At 34.8% G+C, this 26,074-nt stretch overlaps 2 protein-coding genes across 13 annotated transcripts in view; one reads left to right on the plus strand and one right to left on the minus strand.

Annotated features, from left to right (window-relative positions):
• The window catches only part of LOC412993 (glutamate receptor ionotropic, kainate 2), a 118,532-nt gene extending 107,576 nt beyond the window's left edge, over positions 1-10,956 (plus strand). For 4 of the 8 annotated variants that reach the window (XM_026440351.1, XM_026440352.1, XM_026440353.1 and 1 more), the window contains 7 exons: positions 2,635-2,892; positions 5,348-5,545; positions 6,700-6,925; positions 7,006-7,170; positions 7,437-7,534; positions 8,609-8,884; positions 9,113-10,956. In XM_026440351.1, coding sequence (XP_026296136.1) covers positions 2,635-2,892; positions 5,348-5,545; positions 6,700-6,925; positions 7,006-7,170; positions 7,437-7,534; positions 8,609-8,884; positions 9,113-9,205 — 1,314 coding nt within the window. In that variant the 3' untranslated portion in view covers positions 9,206-10,956. Of the gene's footprint in view, positions 1-2,634; positions 2,893-5,347; positions 5,546-6,699; positions 6,926-7,005; positions 7,171-7,436; positions 7,535-7,984; positions 8,325-8,608; positions 8,885-9,112 lie in introns of those variants that run through there. The other 4 variants (XR_003304578.1, XM_026440355.1, XM_006558658.3 and 1 more) reach the window with 4 other exon arrangements.
• Positions 10,957-15,777: 4,821 nt separating this feature from the next.
• LOC411048 (sestrin homolog) overlaps positions 15,778-26,074 on the minus strand; it is a 151,836-nt gene continuing 141,539 nt past the window's right edge. For all 5 annotated transcript variants that reach the window (XM_006560550.3, XM_394521.7, XM_006560549.3 and 2 more), the window contains 5 exons: positions 22,562-22,744; positions 21,995-22,235; positions 21,340-21,605; positions 19,565-19,939; positions 15,778-18,661 (listed from right to left, as the gene is read on the minus strand). In XM_006560550.3, the coding sequence (XP_006560613.2) occupies positions 18,575-18,661; positions 19,565-19,939; positions 21,340-21,605; positions 21,995-22,235; positions 22,562-22,744 (1,152 nt within the window). In that variant the 3' untranslated portion in view covers positions 15,778-18,574. The remainder of the gene's footprint in view (positions 18,662-19,564; positions 19,940-21,339; positions 21,606-21,994; positions 22,236-22,561; positions 22,745-26,074) is intronic.

Consider the following 26,074-nt stretch of genomic DNA (forward strand, 5'->3'; position numbering starts at 1 on the left):
TAATATAATGGAGCAAAAGATAGAAAATAAGAATGGATACATTTTTAGATGCGTTTATTTATTGAAATAATTAATTTTCAATCAATTTTCAATCTCGAATCATATATTTTCTTCATATCAAATATAAATTACAATTTTTATCGTATTGCAATCCACCGACTTAATTGATTTAATGTAAATGCAATTTAAATCTCGATGCGAACAACGTTTTGTCGCACGATCATGTATATATATAAATTTATTTTTCCAATTAAAAAAACAACAACATATAATCGCATCATTCAAAAGTCGCTCCTTCATCTTATTAATAATGCAATCGTTTAATTGTAATCAGCCTCGATTTGACTAGTCGCAAACTATCCTTTAAATATTCGATATCGGTATTCGATCGTAGATTGTGATTCCATCGTCAAAGCGTTCATTGCGATATAATGTATCGTTGCTGCATTCATTACACAATTTCTCGTGATTCATTTCGAAGCTGTTCAACGAGCAAAAAAAAAAAAAAAAGATAAAACTGGGACGATACGGTCGAGTGGAATCTTTTTATTGGTCTCGACACTCACCATTAACTTAATAACATTTTATTGCAACCATTTTATTACTCCAATGACGCAAGAGTTTAAAATGTGGTTTAATCCTTGCGTATCTCTTTCTCAACATTATCCTTTTTTGACTGTATTCGATCTTTTGTATAATTTATTTTATTATTCCTATCCTTTTATGATCGTCCAATATATGAATATGAATCATTGATGTGGATCTTGTAATCATGGTACTTGAAAAGATGGCCATGAGTACGTATTAATTATTCCACTTTCTATTGATCAATCTTTTTATTTAAAATTTTTCAACAAATAAATCTCGATTATTTTTAATCAATATTATTTATATGGAAAATATTACATAATAAATTTATTAGCATTTATTTATTTCAATATGGTTATTCAATACTCCATCATTAACTACTTGTAGAGAAAGGCTCATAGATTATTCACGAGCTTTTACAAGATAAATGATGATATTAGTAATTCTCGATCAGTTTAATAATGAACCTTTACAAAATAAATGACGATATTAGTAATTCTCGATCGATTTAATAATCCTCTTTGACCACTCGCTTTGGAAATTGATCAAACTATCCCAGCTTTTGTGTCAACAAATATAAAAGATAAGAGGAAATGTGAATGAATATGGATCCTCGATAAATTTCACTCGATACAGGAAAGAAATCATATGATACAGGAATTTCACAAAGAGCGACAAATATGCAAATAAAATTCATATTTCAACTACAGTGAAATTCTTGTTTTTGAATTTTGAATGATCAATAACATTGAATACGTAATAAAAATAATAGTGAATCGATACTTTTCGTCTTGTATTCAATAGAATGTAGTTGAATCGAAAAAAAATCAAGAAAGGGAGAAACAGGAAACAGAAACCAACAACGGAAAACCAAGAAATCTGTGATAACTCGAATGATTTATAGAAGGAGGGAAAATTCCGAACATGGAATAAACGAAAAAGAAATAGTGGTAAGATTTATTCTTCGCGACGTCCATCTTCTTTTCTTTCTTTTTTTTTTTTCTTTCTTCTCTTGCTTTTCAGGGAATGTAAACCAGTCTAAGGACGAGTGCTCGTTATTATTATTGTTAAACTTGAAGAACAATTGTTCATTCCTTGTAAATAAATTTATATGAAATAAATCTATCTAAATAAATCTATTGAAAAAAATAGTTTTAATAATTTTTAATACACCAAGCCTTTGATTCAAAAATCTGCGAAATCTGTATTTCAGGATATTGAAATCCTGTCACCAGATATTTGACCAAATTTCATCTTTTCCAAAATAATAGCTAATGCTCGAGATTAAACATATAACGACAACACATATCACGCAAACCGGATACGTTTGCACATTCGATCGATAATGAACTCGCGCGTTAGGCAGAATTTACAGGAATGTTATAAGCAAAGCAATGGGATTCAAATGAGAATCGATACTGGCACTGTCACGTACAAATGTCAATATAATGTATATTCCCTTGGCAATCTATCTTCGTTTCCGTGGGTGAAAAATTTTTGAAACTGTATCGTGCCATCGAAGAAGTGAAAATTACTACATGTAAAATAGCAAAAAACTATTAATACAAAATCCAATAATTTAAACGATTAGAAAATTTGCTAGTTTTAAAAAAATACTTTTCATGTGTGAAATCTATTAATCGGCATTCGTGATATTAATTTCAAATTAATAAGGAAGTTTGGTGCAAATTAAATTATTGGAAAAATAAACTTTTAATTAAAGTGATGAGATTTCCACGTTTTATTAAATAAAATCAACAACTTGTTAAAGTTTCTCCGGATATTCGAAATTCGACTAGAATATCTGGAACTGTTAAGAATGTTACTTAACAATTATTATCTCATCAGATCATTCTTCCATCTATCCTTCAAAACTTCCTATATCATCTGCTGCAATTCATAAATATTCCAAGACTTTCAAGACCAATGATAACTTACGTGAATATTTTAATTTCAATTTTAAATCACAACTTCTTTTTTTTCTTATGTATTTTTTTCTCTTTCAAAAATTGATCAATCAAATTGCATTAAATTATGTAATTACAGGTACCTACCAGCCACCCAGCACGATTGTTCTCTTTCATGAACCCGCTCGCCATTCAAATCTGGCTATACGTGCTGGCCGCGTACGTCCTCGTCTCGGTGATGATGTTCGTGGTCGCGAGGATCAGCCCCTACGAATGGAATAACCCTCATCCCTGTCACGCAGGCTCCGAAATGGTCGAGAATCAATTCTCGTTGGCCAACAGCTTTTGGTTCACCATTGGAACCCTGATGCAGCAAGGTAGCGATTTGAATCCCAAGGTATGTAATCGAATCCCTCGTTATCTTATGGTGTATAAATTTTTCCCGTCGTCGGAAGAATGAACGACGGAGTAATTAGAGGAAAATAAATGAAATGCAATTACAAATTTTTTCGAAAGTCCGCTAAAAGAAATTTGAATTAAATTTGGAAATCTTAAATGAACCTTGGACCGTCGAAAAAATGGGATTTTTTTTAATTTGGAAAATAAAATAAAAAGGCAAGTTGAAATATAATATTAACATCTAACAATAAATTGATATTATTGAAAGAAATATAATATCAAAGATTGCAACGAAATTGTATTTAATTCAAAAGTTATTGAACTCGATTGAAATTCCTTCTCTCGATATTATAATATATTGGAAAAGCATGGACAGGAGTAATGGATATCGTGAAATAGAAAATCTATTTTAATTTATTTTATCGGGAAAGAAAAATAATCAATGTATTTGTATTGAATCGATGACTGGGAAACACAGACAGAATATCTGATGCGTTCAACCGGCTTCGTCGTCTCGATCAATGCTCGTCGCGCGAAATAAACGTCTTATCGTATTGAATTTACCGCGAATCATGTTCGTTCGTGCCAAGAAATCTTCTTGCTGGTTTCTGCAAATGATGTTAACATAGTGGAATAAAACTTTATAATATACCAAGCAAACGTGTGACGTTACTCCAATTTCATGAGAATCATTAACTCTATAACTGTGAGTTGAAATTCGTGATAAAAATCAAAAATAATAAAATTATGCATTAAAAATTTCGAATTTCCTTTTTTTAAAAATTAAATTTGAAGATTCATTAATATTCGTTCATAATACTCCTATGAATAGAAAATTATGTTTTTTTTATATAAATTCTTCCATTCAATTCTCTGTTTAAATGTAGATAAATTTGCTTAAAATATTGGTTACACATAATTGGTCAATCAGTGGTCAGCTATCAAACATGTTGACCATTGGATACAGTTAAACAGTCAACAATCAAGCAAATACACGAATTAACAAATATTCAGATGCAATACCTGATCAATAATACGTATAAAAAGTAGAAATTGAAATACAATTCAAAACATCGAGTTATTAATTATTAAAAATATATTTACACATTAATTTTATTTACTAAAAAGAATGCAATATCGTTGCAATTTTTCAACGAAAAGACACTGTGCAATTCGATACAAGATTCAATACGCATTTCGTTATATTTCTAACGGTAGAATACACGTGAGATTGCACTTTCCGCTGGAGAGAATATAACGCAGATGAGCAACGCGATGCCGTGCAATTCGGCAGATTAATATTTCTAACTCTAATACAACGCACACGAGAGTGCACGTGATCCGACTATTGGGAATACAAAGACACTGGATCGTGCTTACAGTGTCTCCTACGACAAAACCGCAACGTAGCATCGTTCGTCTGCATCAAAGCTTATTGTCTCAAATTCATTATGAACCGTCGCGTTTATTTATGCCAAGAAAGCTTCCACCTCACGAGCACACGAATTTTAACAAATAGATACACGTTCAGAGATAAAAACGGCTTCAATTTTCTGAAGCTGAAATGTCACATTTGTAATGTTGAAGATAACTATTTTGCATCGTTTCAAGTTTGAATGTCTTTATTTGATTTGTTTAAAAAATCGTAAAGAAGTAAATTATTATAAAATATTAGTTTATTAAAGTCTAATTTTGCGCTGATATTTCATTTGTAATATTTCTTTTTCCTTTAGTTAGGATTAATAATGTTACAAGATTCTAAAAAAAAAAAAGATTATTGTTTCACTTATTGCAATCATGACATAAGTAAATATTTCCAAAAATTTTTTTGAATTAGTAAAAGAAAAATTATTATTATATTATATATTTTATAGATAGAATCTTAATAATTTTATTATTACCATTCTCTTCTGGAAACGTCCCGGAAACATCACTATTCTATTTGATTACGATTTCTAAGCTGTCCATTCTAACCAAATCGAAGAAGTAATATTGTTCGATTGGCAGTGACGTGGAACGATGGCGATTGAATCGTTTCATTAAGCAGAGTGAATTAAACTAGCCTCTAGCCACCTTCAATTGGCGGTCTTATAGAAATTGAATTGTACCAGAGAGATAATGGAATCTCGAGAGGAAAGTTCAGTGTCTCGAGTTATCGATGAAGTTGTGCGATACGGAGTTGACGCCATTATATTCCAAGTCTATAAGATTATAGATATATAATCTTATAAGATATATGTAGATACACGGAAGTGTAAAATTTTTATTGCTAAAGCGTGCCAAAGTTTGCTACGAATGTTCATAAAATTCGAGACAATGTGAAATATTTTGCGGCATCCTAACTTCTTAGCCAGAGATTTCCTGATAAAATTTGGGAACAGAAGAACATGAAATCGATGGAGAATGAAGTCGATACGCGATGGGATATTACAAAGATATTAAATTTTGTTCAGGCAACGAGCACACGAATCGTGGGTGGCATATGGTGGTTTTTCACCTTGATCATCATATCCTCATATACGGCCAACCTGGCGGCGTTTCTTACCGTGGAAAGGATGATAACTCCTATCGAAAATGCGGAGGATCTTGCCAGTCAAACAGACATCGCATATGGCACCTTGGATAGCGGAAGTACCATGACCTTCTTCAGGGTAATCTTTCGTTTTCTTGAGAAATAATAATTTTTTCTTTTTTAATCTATAATTTAAGATAATTATTATCTTACATTATAAACAATCCTTTTCCAGAAATAAATATACAAATACCATGATAATTTACTTTAAATCTCGCTTAAATCCTATTAAAATTACGAAAACTTTGAATCGCTCTAATTCCGAAGATAATGACTTCCGGTCAACGAGTGAACGATCATTAGAAGCGTGGAATATTGCCCTTTAAAACGCTTGTTCATTTATCCCGATACGATTTCCGGTTCTCGAGATATCATCGTGTAAAGAGAAAGTAATTTTTAATCATTTGCCTAAAATATGATTAAACTCTATTAAAATTAGCAAAACTTTGAACCGCTGTAATTCCGAAAACAATGATTTCCGGTCAACGGGTGAGCGATCGTTAGAAGCGCGGAACCTTCCCCTTTAAAACGCTTTTTTATTTATCTCGATACGACTTCCGGTTCCCGAGATATCGTCGTGTAAAGGGAAGGGTAATTTTTAATCTCCCTCCTTGTCGCTTACTCGGACCTCTCGCTCGTTCCTCGTGTCGCTGACCTATCCCAAACTGCAGACAAGTGGCAGACGCGATTCCTGGAAGGACGTAGTACGCGTTTCCAGGAAAAAATGTAGGTCAGGGATCCATTCATAACTTTTACGCTATGCCCAACGCTATAGACACTTTAAATCCTTATATCTCGGCAACCAATTGAGATATCGAGATAAATCAAAAAGGAAATTCAATGGTATGTTTTTCTCTATGTTCTGAGTGGATTTTGATCATAAAATTTTTGCATTTTTCATATGAAAATTCGAAGTCTCATTTGAAATTTTACATGATTGGAATGATTTAATATTCGACGTAAAGTACATATAAACTTAAATTTATTTAATTTCACTCTTTTATATTTGTATGTAGTACAAATAATAAATAATCTGTATAAATATTATTTTAATATATCGTAATATACTATATTATGTAAAACTATATAATCCTTTTATGTAAAGAAAAATATTGAAAAAATATTGAAGATTATGATATGTGTGCGTGCTAAAATAGTGTTCTCTTTTCAATTTATCTTATATGGAAAAACTTTCCTTTGATAATATAAAGTAATAACGCGAATAATCCTTAGGATTCGATGATCGAGACGTACAAGAAGATGTGGCGATTCATGGAGAATAAGAAGCCATCAGTATTCGTGCCCACTTACGAGGAAGGAATCCAGAGGGTTCTTCAAGGTGATTACGCTTTCTTAATGGAATCCACCATGCTGGATTACATCGTGCAAAGGGATTGCAATCTAACGCAAATCGGTGGACTTCTGGATAGCAAAGGATACGGGATTGCCACGCCTATGGGTAAGATATATATCTTCCTCTATTTCTACATGATTTCCCTCTATTTCTCTCCCGTGTTTTAACATTCGCTTCTCTCGTAGGTTCTCCTTGGCGTGACAAGATATCTCTGGCGATTCTAGAACTCCAAGAGAAGGGAGAGATCCAGATGTTGTATGACAAATGGTGGAAGAGTCCCGGTGACACTTGCATGAGAACGGAGAAAGGAAAGGAGAGCAAAGCGAATTCGTTGGGCGTAGACAATATAGGTGATCTTTGGAAAATATATTTTTGCAAAGTTTCATAATTCTATATATAATTATATTGTATATTGCTTGAATATGATTTCTCTTCGACACGCGAATCCAATCTTTTTTCTTTCTTTGTTTCGTTTGTCGCGACCCACTTCACACGAATCTCGAACGTCGAACCTCTTCGACCAGCGAGAAATCCAACAAAAAGAAGTCCTGTTCGCGATCAGGGCTAATGAATTTTTACATTTGCCTAAAGATCAACTTCTTCTGTTGCGTTTTAGGCGGAGTATTTGTTGTACTGCTGTGTGGATTGGCGTTCGCCGTGGTGATCGCAATTTTCGAGTTCTGCTATAATACCAGAAGGTCGGCGCCGGAACAGGTAAGTATTTCGTCGAAAAACCACTTCCTGCACAGAAGGCAAAGATTTAATCCTTAACCAACTGATAACCAGATTTTAAATGTATACGAGAAGACTTCGAAATACGAAATAATAAATCAAAATCGAAAAACCTGTTGTGGTTGTTCTCAACCTGATAGACGAAAGAATATTAAGGAAAAAAAAAAGAGAGAGAGAAGATAGTGGAAATTTTTACATTCACTTGCAATGAGGATAATGCATAGCGAGTACATTTCAGTTGTTAAGGATTAAAGAAAAAAAAATAAATAAATAAATAATAAGATGGAAGAGAAAAAAGGAGGAGTAACACTGTTGCACAAGGACACTTATTTGCACGTGACAGTAGAATATTTTTCTAGTGGTTTGTCGCGAATCGTATCTACAAGGAACGGTTCGAGAACAGATCGTGGGAAAAAAGAAACTTTTTTCCAGGCATTGCCGCCATCAGCTTAGGATTGCATGTATTTTTGTCACTTTTGTGTTCCATTTTGTGGCCCACCGTGGATTTTTCCGCGAAGCAGCATGAACTCATCCTTCACTGAAGCATGCCAACCAACTGCGAATGCACGAAGCTCAGTTGACAACCAAGGTCCGTTTTTCTCTCTCTCTCTTCGTTGTCTCGCATAATTCGATTCTCCTCGTTCACTTTTTCAACGTCTGCTCGTAATTGCACGTAATTGGTATCTCGGCATCTTATACAAACATAGTACGAAAAAGAAACGAGCTTAAAATTTTCGATACGCTTTGATTACGATACTTTTTTTTTTTTTTGGTTTATTTCTAAATCACAACAAGCAGAAGGATAAACAACTCAATTATTGGACAATCATATATATATATTTTTTTTTTGGAATGAAAATACCTCTTTTCATTTCATATATACTTATTTTTTAATTTTTAGAACGCAATGAAGATTCTGTTTCATTTTAAATAATACTTTTCTTGCCTCTTTCGATAATTTAGCCAGGGAAAGAAATTATCTACAAAATTATCTCATTACGAATACTCGTTAAAATGGATTTTCCCATCTGTTTTTTCATGATTTTACAAACGCAGAGAGCTCCAGTATCGATACCAATCTGTTCGGATTCTCTGCAAGGAATCTCGCAATCTGTGCAACAACAGACGCAGCAACAGTCGCAACAGCAACAACAGCAACCGAATCAGCAGCAGGAGTCTCTGTGCTCGGAGATGGCGCGAGAATTGTGCCGCGCGTTGCGATGCCACGCATCCTCGAGGCGGCGACGCACCTGCGAGAAATGCTCGACCCATGTGCTCGGCTATCCGCCGGACAATCCCACTGCCACCCCCTTGAATGGGATGAGATCGCAGGTCAGTAATCGTAGATGACTTGAATTTTTTTCTAAATGATTGATAAGTTATCGAATTATGGACTTTCGAATTAATTTTCGAAAGAAATAATTTTTTAAATCGTTCAGAGAAAATTTCGAAATGAATTTGATGCGTGAAATTCTTTGAATAAATGGATACTCGAATAAATGCATGATTGTTATGATAAAAATTTTTGAATTAAATTAAAAATCCGTCTAAAAATTGCAGAGAAGCAGCCTGGGTGTTCCCACAGTCGAACTGCCGCCACACGTCCACATGCATCATCACGCGCCACCACCACACGATTACGATGGAACTTAACTCACGAACCTCGTCGCATCATTGCGATCACTTCTTAAGGCCTGACGAGCGACAAAATATGAACTGGACAGAAGGGGAAAAAGTACAACAACCGAGGAATAAAATCTCTTTTCCTTTTTTTGAACAAGAAAAAAAAGAAAGAAAAGTGAAGAATTAGAAAGATCGACAAGAAAGTACAAAAACGCATCAAGTGGCAGCGAACGGATCAGATCGACCAGAGAGATTCGTCCTTTCCATTTTTTTTTTTTTTTTTTTTTTCTAGAGAACGAAGTAGTTATCCCGCCGCGGGTATCACGTCGATAATCACCAAAGGAGAACGAACAATTTGCACAATTTCTCAATTCACCGAAGGCCCCGTGTCGGAACACGGGCGGAGGAAAATGGTTCTCGTATATTAATTATATCCACTCCCTTTTCTTACCGAAATCTCACCGAAAAAAAAAACAAAGAAAGAAAGAGAAAAAAAAATGGACTCGTTTCACTTTCTACCGTAGAAGCTGCACCGAAGACGATTGTTCGCACATTGTTTGATAATAAAATCGCGGAGCGGAGGGATCGATTGTGGAGAATAAAGAAACGAACGGATATCTATCTCGAGAGAAGATAAAAATTGAAAATAATTTTTCAAGAATTCTCGACAAGCTATCTATCCTCTTTTTTTCTTCTTCTTTAGTCGAAGTGTCCTATCTAACAAGTTTGTTTATTTGTCAGAAAATTTTTTAATTTGTAAATCAAATTGGAAAGATTGTGTGCGTGATTTTTCCCCGTAACAAGAATGTTACGAGATACGACGAAAAATGAATTGAATTTTATATTTCGGAATATTAGATAGGAAATTTTAACTAAGATGGATAGCTTTTAGAGCGAGCGTTTAATTTACATGTAGTAGCTATAAAAAGTATTCATCGCATTATTATATTTATATACCAATTAAACAAATATATATATATTTAATATATATATATTCTCTTCGTTTAACAATTTATTATTGAAAAACAGAAATGCGAATATTTTTTCTAGCCACTATACGTAAAACACGATTAAATTTCGATCGATCCCTGAAAAATCACTTGATGATGGAGCCTGATGTACACACCATTTTCAAATTTTTCTAACCACTTTGTACAAACCGAGATGAGTAGGAATCTAAGTAGAGATCGAGAAATAAATAAAATAATCGTATTTTTTAATTAGAATATTTCTCCTTCGAGGAAATGTCGAGTTGAGTGAAAAAAAAATGTGAAACTTGAACTTTCCTTCCATTCGCGGCCAAGATAAGTTAGCGTATCCTAGATTTCAGCCACGATTCGATGCTTCCTATATTTTTCACGCGATAGAACGACGCGCGATCGATCGTAGAAATCGGGACGATCACGTAAAGGCAGTGAAAAACGTCGATATCAGATCGATTCTTTTCGCCTTTTTTTGCGTGAACGAACCGCACCGTAACGAAAAAAACGTAAATGAATTTCTTGCATACTTAACATACACACGTATACATGCGCATACACACACATACACACACACAGATACAGATCCGTGTAAATACCGCGGCGGCACGCGCGAAAGTAGACGATCCCATTTGCGAGTATTTTAAAAAAAAAATAGAGGAGGCAAGGGAGTAATTGTTTAGCGTTAAAGGAAAACGGAAAAAAAAAAAAAAAGTACAACTAAGTAGACGTTTGGTGTCATTTCACGTGTGTATATGCAGATAGACGGCGAATAAATGTAAAGACAAGATGATGGACACGGAATAATCCTTTTTCTTCAAACCTTTCCTCGTTTTGGAATTTTTTCACTTTTTAATTTCTTTTAATATTTCGATTTTGTCTTTTTGTCAGATTGATATTGATATATATAATAATAATAATAATAACAATAGGTTGAAAACGAATAGAATTATCATTGCGAATATACAGGATTACAAACGTCATTTTACGTATTCATTTTAAAATACAATAATAAATTTATATAATATAAAATTAGGAAGAAATATAATTGATATTGTGAGATTAATAATATTATTATTCGTGAAATTTTCTCGTATTCAACAAACATAATTACGCATAGTTTTTAAAGAGTAATTAACTATATATATATATTTGCTCGTTAAACATTTTTTTTTTTATTTTTCTCTTGTTATATGTGTAAAATTAATATAATCAAAATGTTCTTTTTTTTTTTTTTTCTTTTTAATGACAATGACGAACGTGTTAGAGAGAAATTAAAACTAAGAATTTTACAAAAACTATATTTTGGACATTAAATTTAAAAAGATAATTTAATTCACACAAATCTAATTTCTTCGTTCCATCCCGATGAACATCATAAGTGAATAAAAATTTGATTGATCATGTACACTTTCTCTTTTTTTTTTCTTTTTTTTTTCATTTTTTTTTTTTTTTTTTTTTTTTTTTATATAACATCATTTATTAAGGGATAAAATAAATGACAAATAACATATCACTTATATGAAACTATAACATTTCTTAGTGTTCATCATTCGTTATGATATAAAAGAAATCACATCACATACGACCCTCCACATACTTAACACTTTCACAGCTAGTTGTCAGCTCGATTCTCTCTCAGCGCCATCTCTCATCCCTCCTTCCTTCTTTTTTCTTTCCTCCTCTTCGAAATTTTCGAAATCTTTTAACAAGATCTTCTCGATCAAAAAAACATCGAACGGAGATCGTATTGTACAATGAACGACGAAAGTTAAGAGAAATCTCGAAACGTTCTTTTTTTGTCCTCGAAATAATTCCATCGTGAGCCTCGAAGCGAGGAATTTAGGCGACTCACGCCACGGTCTATGATAAGATTAGGCGTCGACCGCGTCGCTTAATCGAATCAACGTGACTGTGATGTTACAGGCGGAGTCGCGCGATTGGAATTCTCGCGAGTATTTCCTTGGGGGGATTTGAGAAAGAAATCTTTTTGTATTGCGAGGAGCGAAACTATAAAAGAAGATAAAAAGAAGAAAAGAAATATATATATATATATAAATGAAATATCGAAAATACGAGAGAAATTACGGCAGATTCGAGCGGATTCGAGCTGACACAAGCGTGCCTACGACACTTCTCTCGACACGATATAATAATAATATAATATAACCGACTGAATCCATTTGGAAGGGTCTAGTCAAATCACTTGTAATTATCACACGATCATACTCGACACGGTGGCATGTAAATGTTGTTCCATTATTTTTCTTTTTTTTTTTCATATTTTTTTTCATTTATTTATTTATTTTTTTTTTGTTTTCTTTTTATACGGTTTTCACCTTTTTCTATTGTAATATGCATGTTTATTTTATTTTTATTATTACTTTTTTTTTTTGTGACTTTCGGAGGTGGCTCGAGCTCGCAATGCGAACACGCGATTTGATGAATGGGTAGATTTTCCCGAAAAATACACGTTGTTCTCTCTCTATATATAAGATGTGTGTGTGAGTGTGTTTGAGTGTGTGAGCCTGTCGATCTATCGTCGAAATTTTAAGAAAAAAAAAAAGGAAAAAAGAGAATGAAACGAAGTAGAATAATTATTATCATTAAAATTAATTATTAAATAATTAAGAAGAAAGCAAAGAAGCGATACACGTATAACGCGTGTTTTATGTATGTATGTATGGTGTTGTATCTAATCTTGCGTATCAGGACAAATGCCTCGCTCTTACTTTTCGATCGAATATACTCTCCGAGTCTTTATTTTTTTCTTTTTTTTTTTCCATTTTTCCCTTTTCCTCGTCCACCTCCACAATTTTTTTATTTTATCATTCTTTGCGCTGTTGTTTTTTTGTTTTTTTTTTTTCCCTTTTTAAATCGAGGCTTCCCAAACTTCTAAACCCCCATTCTTGTGACGCGATCCTCTCTTCCGTATCTTATTTTAAAATAAAACGCGTAAAACCGGAAAATCGGAAACTATTTCGAGTCTCCGTCCATCCAGGTTTCCTTAGCTTAAAATAAAAAATAGTAGAGAAATAAATGGTAAAAATACACGCCGCCATCCTATCGAGGCGAGGGAGAATCGCGCCAAAAGATCGGAGAGGGAGAAATAAAAAGAAAATTATCAATGAAGATCGTTGTCTCCTCGCCCAACCTTCTTCCTTCTCCCCATTTCTCGCTAATAAAATTTCCTTCCTTCTCTCTAAATCTAACAAGCGTGGAGCTTCATTTCTCGCTCCTCTCTCTCTCTCTCTCTCACTCTCTCTCTCTTTCTCTCTCTCTCTCTCTCTCTCTCTCTCTCTCTCTCTCTCTCTCCCTCCAAACTATTAGAATGCTTATTTACTTCATGAGATCATTACGGACGTCGATTCGTGCCGCGAACATCGCAAAAACTCTTTTTTAATTCCTCTCATATGGCCTCGAGGCGTTCTCTCCGTCGAGTTCTCTCCGCTTCTTTTTTTTTTTTTTTTACGATTCACAAATATTTTTTTACAATTTACAAACGAGTTGAATGTAAACGAGCTACTATGCGAAGAAAGAGAGAAAGAGAAAGGCGGACAAATAAGAAGAAACAAGAGAGAAATATATATATATAAATGTACATAAAGAAAGAATGGAATGGAGAAGAAAGTGAGATATTTAGCTCAAAGACGAATCTTTCTTTTTTTTTTTTTCTTTCGAACGACGATGAATAAAATAGAAGATAAGGAATACGATTTTTCGATGAAAATTGATATTACAAAAAGAACGGATGATGATCGAATAAAGGTTGCCTCGACAAGCCTCGATGAAGCGAAAAAATTATCTTTGGTCAGAGAGATCTCTATCCCTTTCCTTTGCTTCTTCCTTAACCGTTTACACGCCGTGTCGACGCGCCGAATCGATAAAAAAAAAAAAGGAATACATTAAATATATACATATATATGCGCGTTTAAATAATTTTCTTTTTTTAAATATCGCACTATAAAAAAACATTATTAAATACGAACACAATTCTCGAAAATCGTTCGAGAGGAAATACATATCGAATTTTCCCCGTTTTTTTTCTTCCGAAACCATGCAAAACCGAGAAGAAGAGAAAGAACCGAAAGCGATTCGCGTCAAGAGTAGCGGCTCTGTAAACGATTAATCTCTCTCTCTGCGTTCTCTAATCATTCACAGGCAATCCATTGTGTGTACATATCTGTTGTCTACGCTATTTGTGTATATCGTGTGTTCTTCGGTCATTGGGTGAAAAGAAAAGAATAATTAATCGAAGGGGATAAAGAGAAAAGTACGAAGAAAGAATACAAGTGAAGACAAGGAGAAAAATGAAAAAGAAGAGAAAGAGAGAGAAAGAGAATTGTAGAGATAAAAAATAAATCGTCAAAGAATACTGTAATAGAGTAACTCGTCATTTTCCCTCCGTGGTTTCGTTCGCTCGTGTGCTACGGTATGACTAATCAAACGATTTCCTTTTCTTTTTTTTTTTTTTTTTTTTTTGTAGATTTATCGAATCTATCGAATCTTGAAGATTTCTTACGGAGATTGTCACTCCCTCGAGAAATATTTCGATATCCTTTAAATGAAACATTGAGGTACATCTTGAAAATTATTTGACAATTTCTCTAAAAAAATCTTCTCGAAACGATGAACGTGTAAGAACGTACAAAGCGAAGAACGAACGAAGAAAACGCTCGGTGGCGCCATCTCTAATCCCGTCTACGTCTAAAAGATCGTTTCTAAAAAACGATCGACGCTCGCGAGACTCGCCCTTTGATTAAACTTTTCAAGTGATATGTGGGGACGTTGTTGAAAAACGCGTCGCTGTTGGTCGAAAAGTCTAAAGGTGTGTACTTGTGTGTGTGCTTGTTCGCTGCTTCAATCGTAATTAATTAATTTCTCTTAATAAACACCGTCGGATCCACCTGTCCTCCTCCACCTCTTTTCCTCTCTCGATCGCGAATCGGTCGCTTCACGAGATTTATAAAAAAAAAAAATTTGTTTCCCTTGAACGAGCGTTTAAATCTACAGTTTGGACAGATATCGAATCGATAGATTTCGCGTCAACTTCTCGGCCAATATGCGATCGAGAGAAACATGCGACCGACTCTCTCTCTTCCATAGAAACGCAATTACTCCGAATCATATATACGAAATATGTACGATAATTTTCAGAGCGCGCATATACACAATTACATAATTAAAGAGACACCGTTAATTTACAAACGCTACACGTATATCTCAGATGTTTTTTTCTTTTTTTTTTTTCTTTTTTTTCTTTTTATCTTTCTTGTCGTTTTGCTCTCCCTTCTTGCTCTCTTTCGTGCAAATATCGATAATACAATCGCGCGCGCTCCACTCCTCTCTCTCTCTTTTTATTTTTTTTTCGTAAAACGTATAGACGCTTTCGTATGTACGCGTGCGTACATACAAATATATATATATATATATATATATATATATATATATATATATATAATATTCATATATATAATATATATCAGCCCTTTTTTTTTGTTTCTCATCTCGATAATGCATATATGTGTTATACATCTATTATATATATATAATATGCGATCACAGACACGTGTAATTCGCGTGTAATAGAGTTTGCTTATTTTTTTTTTCCATTCTACTTCATTTTTTTTTTTTTTCTTTTTGTGCCACACGTTCTCTTCCGTGTATACCTTAACGACTTAATATGGATTTGATTTGTTTAAACAGCCTCTCTGTCCTTCTTCTCGCACACTAACGCCGCGCGTGCGTTCTACTATTCTTTTTTTTTTTTTTTTGCTAATCGTTTTTTGATAATCAGAAGGGGCGAACATATTTATCTCCTTATTAAATTGTTTCTCTTTTATCTTCGCTTTTATCTTCTTTCTCTACGAACTCGTCGTTGCGATAAAACAACACGTTACGCGAAAGGCATGAAAATTCGTTGATAAAACGCACGCGCGTAAGCGGACAATCGTTTCGAGTCTTCGTTCTCTTATTTCTTTTTTTTTTTTTTTATTCGTTTTGTTTCAAGATCGTTCGCCCCTTCGCTTGGTCCATGCCATTTATTTCTTTCTTTTACGTCGTTTAAAAAAATCGATTCGACTCGCGAACGCTGCACCATCAACCGTGTTATACCGAAAAAAGTTGAACGGGCGGCCACGGGTGAGCAAGTTTAGCCGCACGTTTTTTTTTTAAGCTCGTCGAAGACGCCCGCGGCCTTCGGACAAAGAAAGGGACGAAGAAATTTTTGTTTGCGAAAATGTTTGGTACAGCGCGCGCGAGACTCACGCGCCTTCTTCTTTTCTCCCTCTTTATCTTCTTTTATCTTCCTCTTCTTCATCTTCTTCGCTCGATTTTTCGCTCATCGAGAATGATACATTGTCGCAATATTCCGGGTTAGTGAGTGACGGGGTAGCGCCATGATCCATCGTAAATAAACACAGCCGATAGGCATTGCTTGTCTCTGCGCATGCGCGCATCCCAGCGGCCCGCCAAACTTGGACGATTTGAAATTAACCGCGCCTCGGGGCCGCATATGCGCTCGCGCGCAGATCGTCCTACGATCTAAAGACTTCGTTTTTTTATCACCTGTACTTCTCGACACACACGAATACGACGAAAACGAAGGTACACTTTTTTGTCATTTTTTTTTTCCTTTTTTTTATGTATATATATATATATATATTATAGCTTTCTCGTTATACGATAGTCAGTGAAATTAAACGAGGTTAAAACATATATAATATGTACAGCGCGAAACGCGGCCATAGCGCGAAAGACAAACTGTTCCTTTTCCTTTTTTTTTGTTTTCTTTTGTTTTTCTTTTTTTTCCTTCCTCACTCCTCCTCGCCGCGTTTCATCCTCCGTCTCTCGCGCTGTCCGGAGACCGGACGAAGACGGCGATGAAACGAGGCCCGTTCGACAATTTTGGCCATTCCCATAATTTGAAACACAGTGTGTACTAATACATCTCTTAATTTATCCTTACGATTAATTGCAGTGCCGTAAATCAGCAAATCGTCTCGATATACAAAGAGTACCGCGAAAGACGGACACCCGCCGATACTTCTCTCCCTTTCCCCTTTAATTCCCCAAACTTCATGCTTCGCCCTTTTTTAAACGCGTTAGTTAGTGATAAAACAATAGAAAAAAGGAAAATGAAACGTAGAAAAAGGCGCATTAAAAAAAAAAAAAAAAAAAAAAGGAGGAATCGCGCACATACTGCAATAATCACTATATATCCTCTATGGTACACGTGTGCGAGTGTTGTAAAACGGAAAGCGGGAAGGTACATCGTCGAAAAGCGTCTAGATATTTCCAACTCTATCTTAAAGATTGCTATGGTCGGGGAAGGGGGGGGGAGGGTAAAAGCTTCAACAGATCTGAAACGATATAACGAAACGCGCAAATAACAATCTACTACACAAGATATCTTCGCGAACATAGAAAAATACGAGTGTCTATATACAAAACAAATGATAAACCTTTCTCTCTCTCTCTCTCTCTCTCTCTCTCTCTCTCGCTCTCTCTCTCTCTCTCTCTTTCTCTCCTCTTCTGTGCTTGTCTGTTCAATGTTTCGGTTTCTCTTTTTTTTTCCCCCAGGTATCCTCTTCTCTTCTCCACCCCCCAAATGAGGGAGCGTCCAAAAAATTCGAAAAGTAAACCGTACGGAAAAAAAAAAAATGCGCATCCGCGTTCCAGGAAGTTGGAAACGGTTGCGCGCCAAATACAATAAGACAGCTGTCTTGAATGATGCGCCTCGAACGATCCCAGAGACGAAACCATCGATAGCCTACATACCACCATCGATTCAAGGATGGGTAATATATAATCATTCTTTCTTTTCTTTCTTTGTCGCCGTGATCGATCAACATTCGTCGGTGTATCATCGCGACGCATATCGCGTCGAATTTTTCTCTCTTCTTCCACGCGTCCCGCGGTTTCCCTCTCCGTTCCGATTGCTTCTTCCAGATTCAGCACTGACTCATCAAAGAATTTCTTTCGGTCGTTTAAAGTTACGAGCAAACGGCGGACACCCTGCAACGATCTTTCACAATGGACAACTCGAGTTTGGGCCGTTTTTCTCCCCTCTCTTTCTCTATACGTCTGTGTGTATGTGTATGTATGTGTGTGTTTGTTTGTAAGTGTTTGTTCTATTACATACGCGTGTGTGGGTATACATCATAACTGGTGAACTCCTCTCCCCTCTTATGGATGGATAAAGACAATTGCGTGTAGATGATGGATACGTGTGGTGAAGATACATTCTTTTAATATATACTGAATGTGAGAATCGGTGTCGCGTTCGCTCGTTCCTTTCTGTGCAGAATCCGCAAAGACGGCTCGCGAATATCCGTGGCGCGAGTTACACGATAAAATAAACCGACGACAAACTGACAGACAGCAAGTAGATGAAGGAGCTTAGGCGACGATGCTTCGCTTAGGTCATGTATCGCATCACGGCGCGAAGCGCGTACAGTAGCTCGGCTTGCATTCGTGCCTCCAGGATCATCAGGTTCACGTGGACCTGAAAGTAAAAAATAATTGATTATGTAGAGCGATAATTTGTTTGTTATTCGTGGCATGACAAGAGAATCTTGCAATACTTTTTACTTTTCTCGTTTTTAATTGATTATCTTCAATATAATACGTAAGAGGAAGAGAAAATTTAAGTTGAATATTTCATCGTTCTTCCTCTTTTTTTTTTTTTTTTTTTATATAACTTGAAATATTTTTTTCAAGCTTCATTCCTTTAATGAAAAAAATCTATATTTAACAGCTAAACTATGGATGTTTATGCAAATTCACATTTTTATGGATGCAGAAACTTGATTCATCTGTTAAATAATACAATACACTAATAATATAATACAATACACTCCCGTCCATAAATCCTCGGACAATCAATAACGTTTCTGAATATAGACAAATGAAAATTATGATTGTAATGTTTTTCAACAATATTAACATAAATTTACTTTCATTTTAAGCATCGAACAATAATGGCACTTATTATTAAAATATTCGAATAGATAATTCACTGATATCTAATTCACAAATTCATACTTCAAAATAATTTTTGTCTGTCACGAAAATTCATAGACGAGTATATTACCATATATATGTATTTTTACTAGATGCATTCCATATATTCCTACTAAATTATTAATTAAATTTTCCCCAATATAATGCATAAACATTCTATAATCTATATAACTCGGCAAAGACGCGATAAAATCGAACGATCCCCCCCCCGTTTTTGACCCGTGGAAATAGCAACACGTGAAATATGTACATAACACTCGAAGCAGGGAAATCATATGTAAATAGCATTATGCATATCTCCTTACGTAAACCGGAGTCGGTTCAAAATCGACAAACATTTATACACACGCGGTGATAAACAGGCACGTGGTTTAAGGCTACCAACCTTCTCGCTGTGCTTGAATTCCCTCATCACGCGATCGTAATCCCTTTTGGTCACGCGTTCAGGGTAACAAACGGCGCTCTTGATGAACGTCTTCAAGCTGCGCTCGAGGAGCTGGTTAACCTCGTTGTAATCGTAATCGTCGTGCCTGATGCCGAACATGCACTGAATGTAATTCCAGATCGCCCGTCTGAAACGGGACGTGTCCACCTTGCTGTGCGTGCCCATCGTGTAATAGGTGAGATTGTACGCCGTTTTGAATTTGTCGTCGAGCAGATTACCGACGTCGTTGTACAGACGGTTCACCAATGAATAACCATGATCGTCCCATGAGTAGTCTTGCACGCGGAACGTGGGTATGTCGCTCAATTGGCCACGCTGAAACAAAAAATTAATTCACGGTTAGAGGCGGAAAGATCAGTGGAGGTTGGAAGGAGGATCGTTTAAAATTTGAGGATACATTCGTATATGATATGCTTGATTTTAAATTGAGAGAACAGGAGAATGATAAATTTTGTTTTTTATGATTTGGAACTTCGAAAAGCTAGATTCATTGATGAAATAGAGTAATTGTTTAAGGATAAGGAGTAAACTTTCGAAATTCGGATAAAGAATAATTTAAAATTATGCTTCTTGGCGAAATAATTAATGATGGGATATTCGAAACTTTAAGTATCGTTGAATCGCAGAGGAAATGATGAAAATTCGAGCTTTTAAAGTTGGATTAATCGATTGCAATATATATATGTATGTGTGTGTTATAAATATTCATAGGATCAGTCGATGGAAATTGTAATCGAATCGAAATTAAATATTCGTTGTCGAGGTTCGCGCGTCGCCTTGAAACGCACTTTCGAATTCAGCTTCGCGAATTATGATACGATAGATACCTACGATGTTGAGCTGTTATGAAACGAATATAGTGTATCGAAATAACCTCGTCGACAATTTTTTTTTTCTTTTTCTACATTTTTTTCCACGCTAGTCATTTACACGCTATCTTGTCTGCAATTTTTTTTTTTTTTTTTGTAAAATTTATTATAACTAGTAATAACGTATATGCAATAACACAACAGTAATCCAAGGAACTGGTAAACATTTAATTCTAAACGCTATTAGATGTTTGAAATGTAGTAAAATATGCAAAAACATAAAAAATGCAATGAAAAGAATGAAAAATGACCAAATGGACTTTGTGGACTTAGATTTCCATTTGTCAATCTGTCTGTGTAATCGCAGGCAGGTTTTCCTCATTCTAATAAATTTCTCGCGTGGATCATTAATAATATTAATTACACGGTAATCGAATTATAATATATTGTTAATCATATATAATAAAGGTGTAAACTTACTTAAGAACCGTAATTAAAAATTGAACTCGAATAAATAGAAAATTCTTCTTCAAACTTTTGCATTACGCAACATCCGACCACTGATACAATCATATTTAAATTTATATTTTTAAAAAATTTAAATTCGACTCCCACTTAATTAAAGAATAAGAATTACATTTATACACACTAATGGACAGCTATCCGCCTTCTTTTCATCTATAATTATACATTTCATTAAAAACATAAATTCGAATTTTTAAAATTAAAAATTACATTACTTAGCAATATCTTCTGTGTCTTCTTTTCATCAACTATTACACTTAAACGATTGTTTGGAAATACCGTGTATTTATTGATGATAATAAAAATGTTTTCCAGTCCATTTTCAATTATATTCATCGCATCGATTACATTTATGAAGAAATGTATAAGAAAAACACTCACCTTGGCGAAATCCTGATAGATGAACGTAGGATCTTCGATGAAATGACCGATGTCAGAGTCGAGGACCGAACTACTCCTCTGGGGCGCGGCTGCCAACTCGGCGGACTGGGTCTCCACTGTCTCGAATCTCTTGGACAATTCCTCTTGCGTGATCTGGTACGACTCCGACTTCTCGGAAAGCCGCTTCATACGTTCCATGAGCGCCTCCACGCCGACCTCCTGTTCACCTACTATGCTCGGCGAGGATGGCGGCGATGGCATGTTTTCTGCAAGGATTCGAATAAATATCCCCATCGTTAACGTTCTAATCTTAATCTCCGATTGAACGATACGTTGAAAATGTTTGGAGAATGGAAGCCACTTATCTTGCTTTAAATTAAAAAAGAGAGAGAGAGAGAATGTAAGGAGAGATAAAAATTAAATAAAAGTGATTTACAATGTGGGTCGACGTTATAAATACTATTTTGCTATTACTATTTTACAATTCAAAGTTATGAAATGTTAATAACATACGGTAGAATGTCGTTAATGAGATTCGAAAAGAGAAAAGAAGAAGAAGAAGAAGAAGAAGAAGGAAAAAAAAGAAATCTCCTCGAGATTCGATTTGAATTATGTTATAAGGGATTAAGGTGAATTTAAAACGTGACCGACTTACCAGTCTTGCCGTCGCCGTTGGGGATCTTCTTGGGACTACTGGAAAGTTTGTCTTTGGCAGTTGGTACGTTATTGCTATTATCCTGGACGTTCTCTTTGTAATGGTGACCGGCTACGTTGTCCAGCTCTTCGTTAATACCGCAGGAAAAGACGAAAGACGAAAGGGAGTGGAAGTGGGCCAGAAGAACTATCGCGTGAACGACCTCGGCCAAGGACCAACTGTCCGCGCCTTTGGTCAGTTTCTGCAAAATTAAAATCGACCCATTACGCGTCTCTTTCCTTCTTTTTCTTTTTCCTGACATTTAAATTTGTTTTACACGTAGAAGATAATTATAAATCAAAATGTGTATAAAAATATACGATCAGTCGTGTGTTATTAATTTTGGTTGAAAAAGATTTTTAACGATTGCAAGAAACATACATAAATTATTATAATTCAAATTACGCAATGAATATAAATAAGCGTGTATAATTCATCATTAATTTTGACCAAAAAAAAAAAAAGAAATACCTGTACGCTTTTAATAATTAACAAAAGAGCGTGAAAGAAATTTAATTCAAAACTTACCTCTATGTGCGTTTTGTTCAGCAACCACGGCCTATGAGCTAAAATCTTGTTAATCTCATAGAGATCTTGTAGCTTTCCAGGGATCGACTTCAAACCACGAAGCCAAGATGGATCACCGCCTTGGAGGATGAACTCTCCTTTCTGCAGGTTTATTAAATAGCTGCATTGATGTCTACCAGCAGCCTGCAAACAAAATGTATTGTATGTTATTTACTATTCCGTTTTTTAATCTTTTGATTAAATAAAACTAGAGGAAGGGATTCAAATTCAAAAAGTAATCGTGAACTGTAATTCATAATCCATTATCGAAGCAAGATTATTAATAATTTTTATAAGAAATTTAAAATTCTCCTTCGTTTCTCAAATATGTATATCTCAGATACAAATGCATTCTGTAAAATTTCAAATTAAATCTTCCAAAAATCGTCACTTAAATGCACAATTGATATACATCGTACGAATGAAAGAGATATGACCGATAACATTCTCGATTTCGCATTTCGATTAAAATCACGCGTACCCCAAAGAGGGAACTCATCAGCACGGCTGAAAAGAATGCTGGAAGGCAAAGTCTCGAGCAAACATAGTAGTATACCGTGTGCCTAACTTCAGAGGAGATCCCGAAAGAAAGAGTCCTCGAGCGTGGAGAGAGAAGAATCAATGAAGAGAAAAGAAAAAAAAAGGAAAAAAAGAAAGAAAGAAAGAAAAGGAACAGAAAAAAAAACTAGAAGCGGAATGTTGGGGGAGAGACAAATTGCCGACGACGCGACGTATCGAGGCGCGAAATTGAGCAAGAGCGTATCGATCGCGTATGTTTCTCACTTTATATTGCTCTTGCACTCTCCTACACGATGCAGAAGGTACAAGGAAGGAAGAAAAGAAGTACGGTCGAGCGACTAGATTCGTCGATTCTTCGTGTTCGATTCGAAACGCGTGAAAGTTTAGAAGGAAAACGAACTTTGTGAAAATTAAATCGCCTTTACAGCCGACATGGTTCGTCGATCTTTGAAATCTTCAACGTTAAATTCATTGGTGGAAGTTTGGAAAAGAAACGGAGAAAGAATGAATATCGTGAGAATTAGAAGTTCCATGTATATTCAAAACTTTTTCGTAAACAGTAATTTTATTCTCTATCGATTCCTCCCACATTCGCTTGTAAGAAATATTTCTCGAAAGCGATTCTTCGATATTTTATTCTCTTAATAAATTCTCATCCTTGAAAGTATACGAGGAAGGACGCAAAGTATATAAAATTAAAAAAAAAAAAAAGAAACAAATAAAAAAAACCAATTTTTAAAAATTAAATGAAGAATAAGACAAGATTCGTCCATCTCCTCGTAAATTCAATTCATAGCTCTAACGTTTGAAGCTTTTAGGAAAACAAACTTTGCAAAAATGAAATAAATCACGATTAGAGGCTGGACAAGGAGTGGTTGGAAAAAGAGAGGAGGAGGAGAAGGAGGAGGTTGTTACGAGGGAAATAACGGAGTGGCGATGCGGCACGATCGGTTTCTTCTTCTTATTGGTTTGTTTTGATCGTGGTGGAATTACATCAGAAATTCAAATGACTCGCGGGAGAGGTATTGCGAAGACGTGGAAGAATAGGTGGACGAACGTCGAGGGGAGAGGCAGGCGAAAGGCGAGATGATGAAGCGCGTAAACAAGACACGTGTTTACCATGCGGGGCCGCGGATCGATCGACTCAAGAGCCGCGATAAGCGATAAGAGAAGTCTGCAAATATCCGTCTCTCCCCGTTCCAATTGCTATGAAATTTTGCACACCTATGAAAAAAAAAGAAATATCGAACACGAACGAACATCGAACACAATCGAGTTATCGATTCATTTAATAAATCGTGGGAAGTTGTTCTTTGAACAGATTTATCTTTTTAATACCTGGAGGCTACTTAAGGAAATGAGACGAAACGATTTTGACATTATGATTTTTTTTCTCTCGCTTGTTTTTATAAAGACGTTTTTTTTTATCTCTCTCATTATACGATGAATTTCCAATAGAGGAATGATGTATGGAATATGTAAATTTGGACGATGATAATTTTTGTCAAAAAGTATCGAAGAGAATTCCAGAAAGATCTAGGCCACGTGTACTCTCGTTAGAAATTGTATAATAAATGTCAAACGTGTGCAATTCCCATTTGTTTTGCTCGATACAACTTAAGAAGATGTTGATAAGTCGATAATCATTTTATTAATTCTCTGTTTTTTTACGTAATCTTCTAGTAATCAGATATATTTGAATCCATCAAAGTTAAGAAAAAAAAACTTCAAATTAAAAGAATTATATATATTCATATATAGGATATTATTTTTAGAAAATCGATTGTTTATCAATCGAGACTTATTTATTAAATTACATATATATATTTATTATTTATAAATAATTTAACTTGTATCTTAGAAGAAGAGAAATATAACGTGATAAAAGTTATCTTATTTAATCTATTCTAGCAAAATTAAATTCTTTTTTTCGATAAATTTTAATAAAATTATTCCATTGGTTCTATTGCATATTTCTTGTTTACAAATTCTACCAGCTCGAAGGAAAAAATCAATTATTACTCATACGTTGATTTAATTATAAAAGATAGACTTTGATCTCCTCAACGTTTCTTCACATTTCACTCTTCTCGTCCTCGATGATTTCGCTCTATCTTCGAATCGAATAAAATTCGCGAATCTCGGGCCAGATTGAATGTGTTTACAGGTAGAAAAGCTGTTTTCCAGATAGCTTATCGCTTTATCATTCTTCCAAGTGTACCAAGTGCAATCACTCTTCTCCCCTTCCATTTCTTCGAGTTCCTCTCGACAATCTCTTTTTCCTCATCAGACGTCGACTTTTTATCGTGACTGATAACGCGTTTTCGACTCGATCATTTTCAACTAAATGATACGTATTCCATGTACATCTATTGATATGTCAAATGAACAATGCCACATAAATGCCATAATTGTCAAAGTCTTAAAGAAATTAAACATTTCAAAACTATATTGAGAATCTGTATTAAAGAAGAAGTGCTCAAGTTAGTACCATCATCCATTCTTATTATAATATTTGAACTGTAATTCATCATTATTCTATTCACTTCATCGTGTACTTATTTAATTTTTCAATGGATAGAAGGAATGATAAATAAGTTAAACGATATTATTTCTCGAGTCGGCGGTAAACATTCAGAAGCAAGGTAAATGTGAAAAGAACGTATAATCATTTTATTAATATCACATATTTAGATGCGTTTCGATTTACGATTCATGCTTTTTAAACCAGTTTCAACGAGTAAGAAGTTATTATCACATATCAATCGGATTACTCCGTGTTATTAGTTTATTTACATATAAATCGATCGATTAAGTATAATTTCCGTTAATTGGAGATCAGGAAACTCGTTACCACTTCCGAACCATATCTCTCCGAAACGAGAAATAACAAGTTCGATCCGATATCCTGTTTACTTCACGCTTAATCAACCCATCTCTCGATTTCGATTTGTT

The sequence above is a fragment of the Apis mellifera genome, linkage group LG4 (genome assembly GCF_003254395.2).
Source record: "Apis mellifera strain DH4 linkage group LG4, Amel_HAv3.1, whole genome shotgun sequence".
Classification (NCBI taxonomy): Eukaryota; Metazoa; Arthropoda; class Insecta; order Hymenoptera; family Apidae; genus Apis; species Apis mellifera.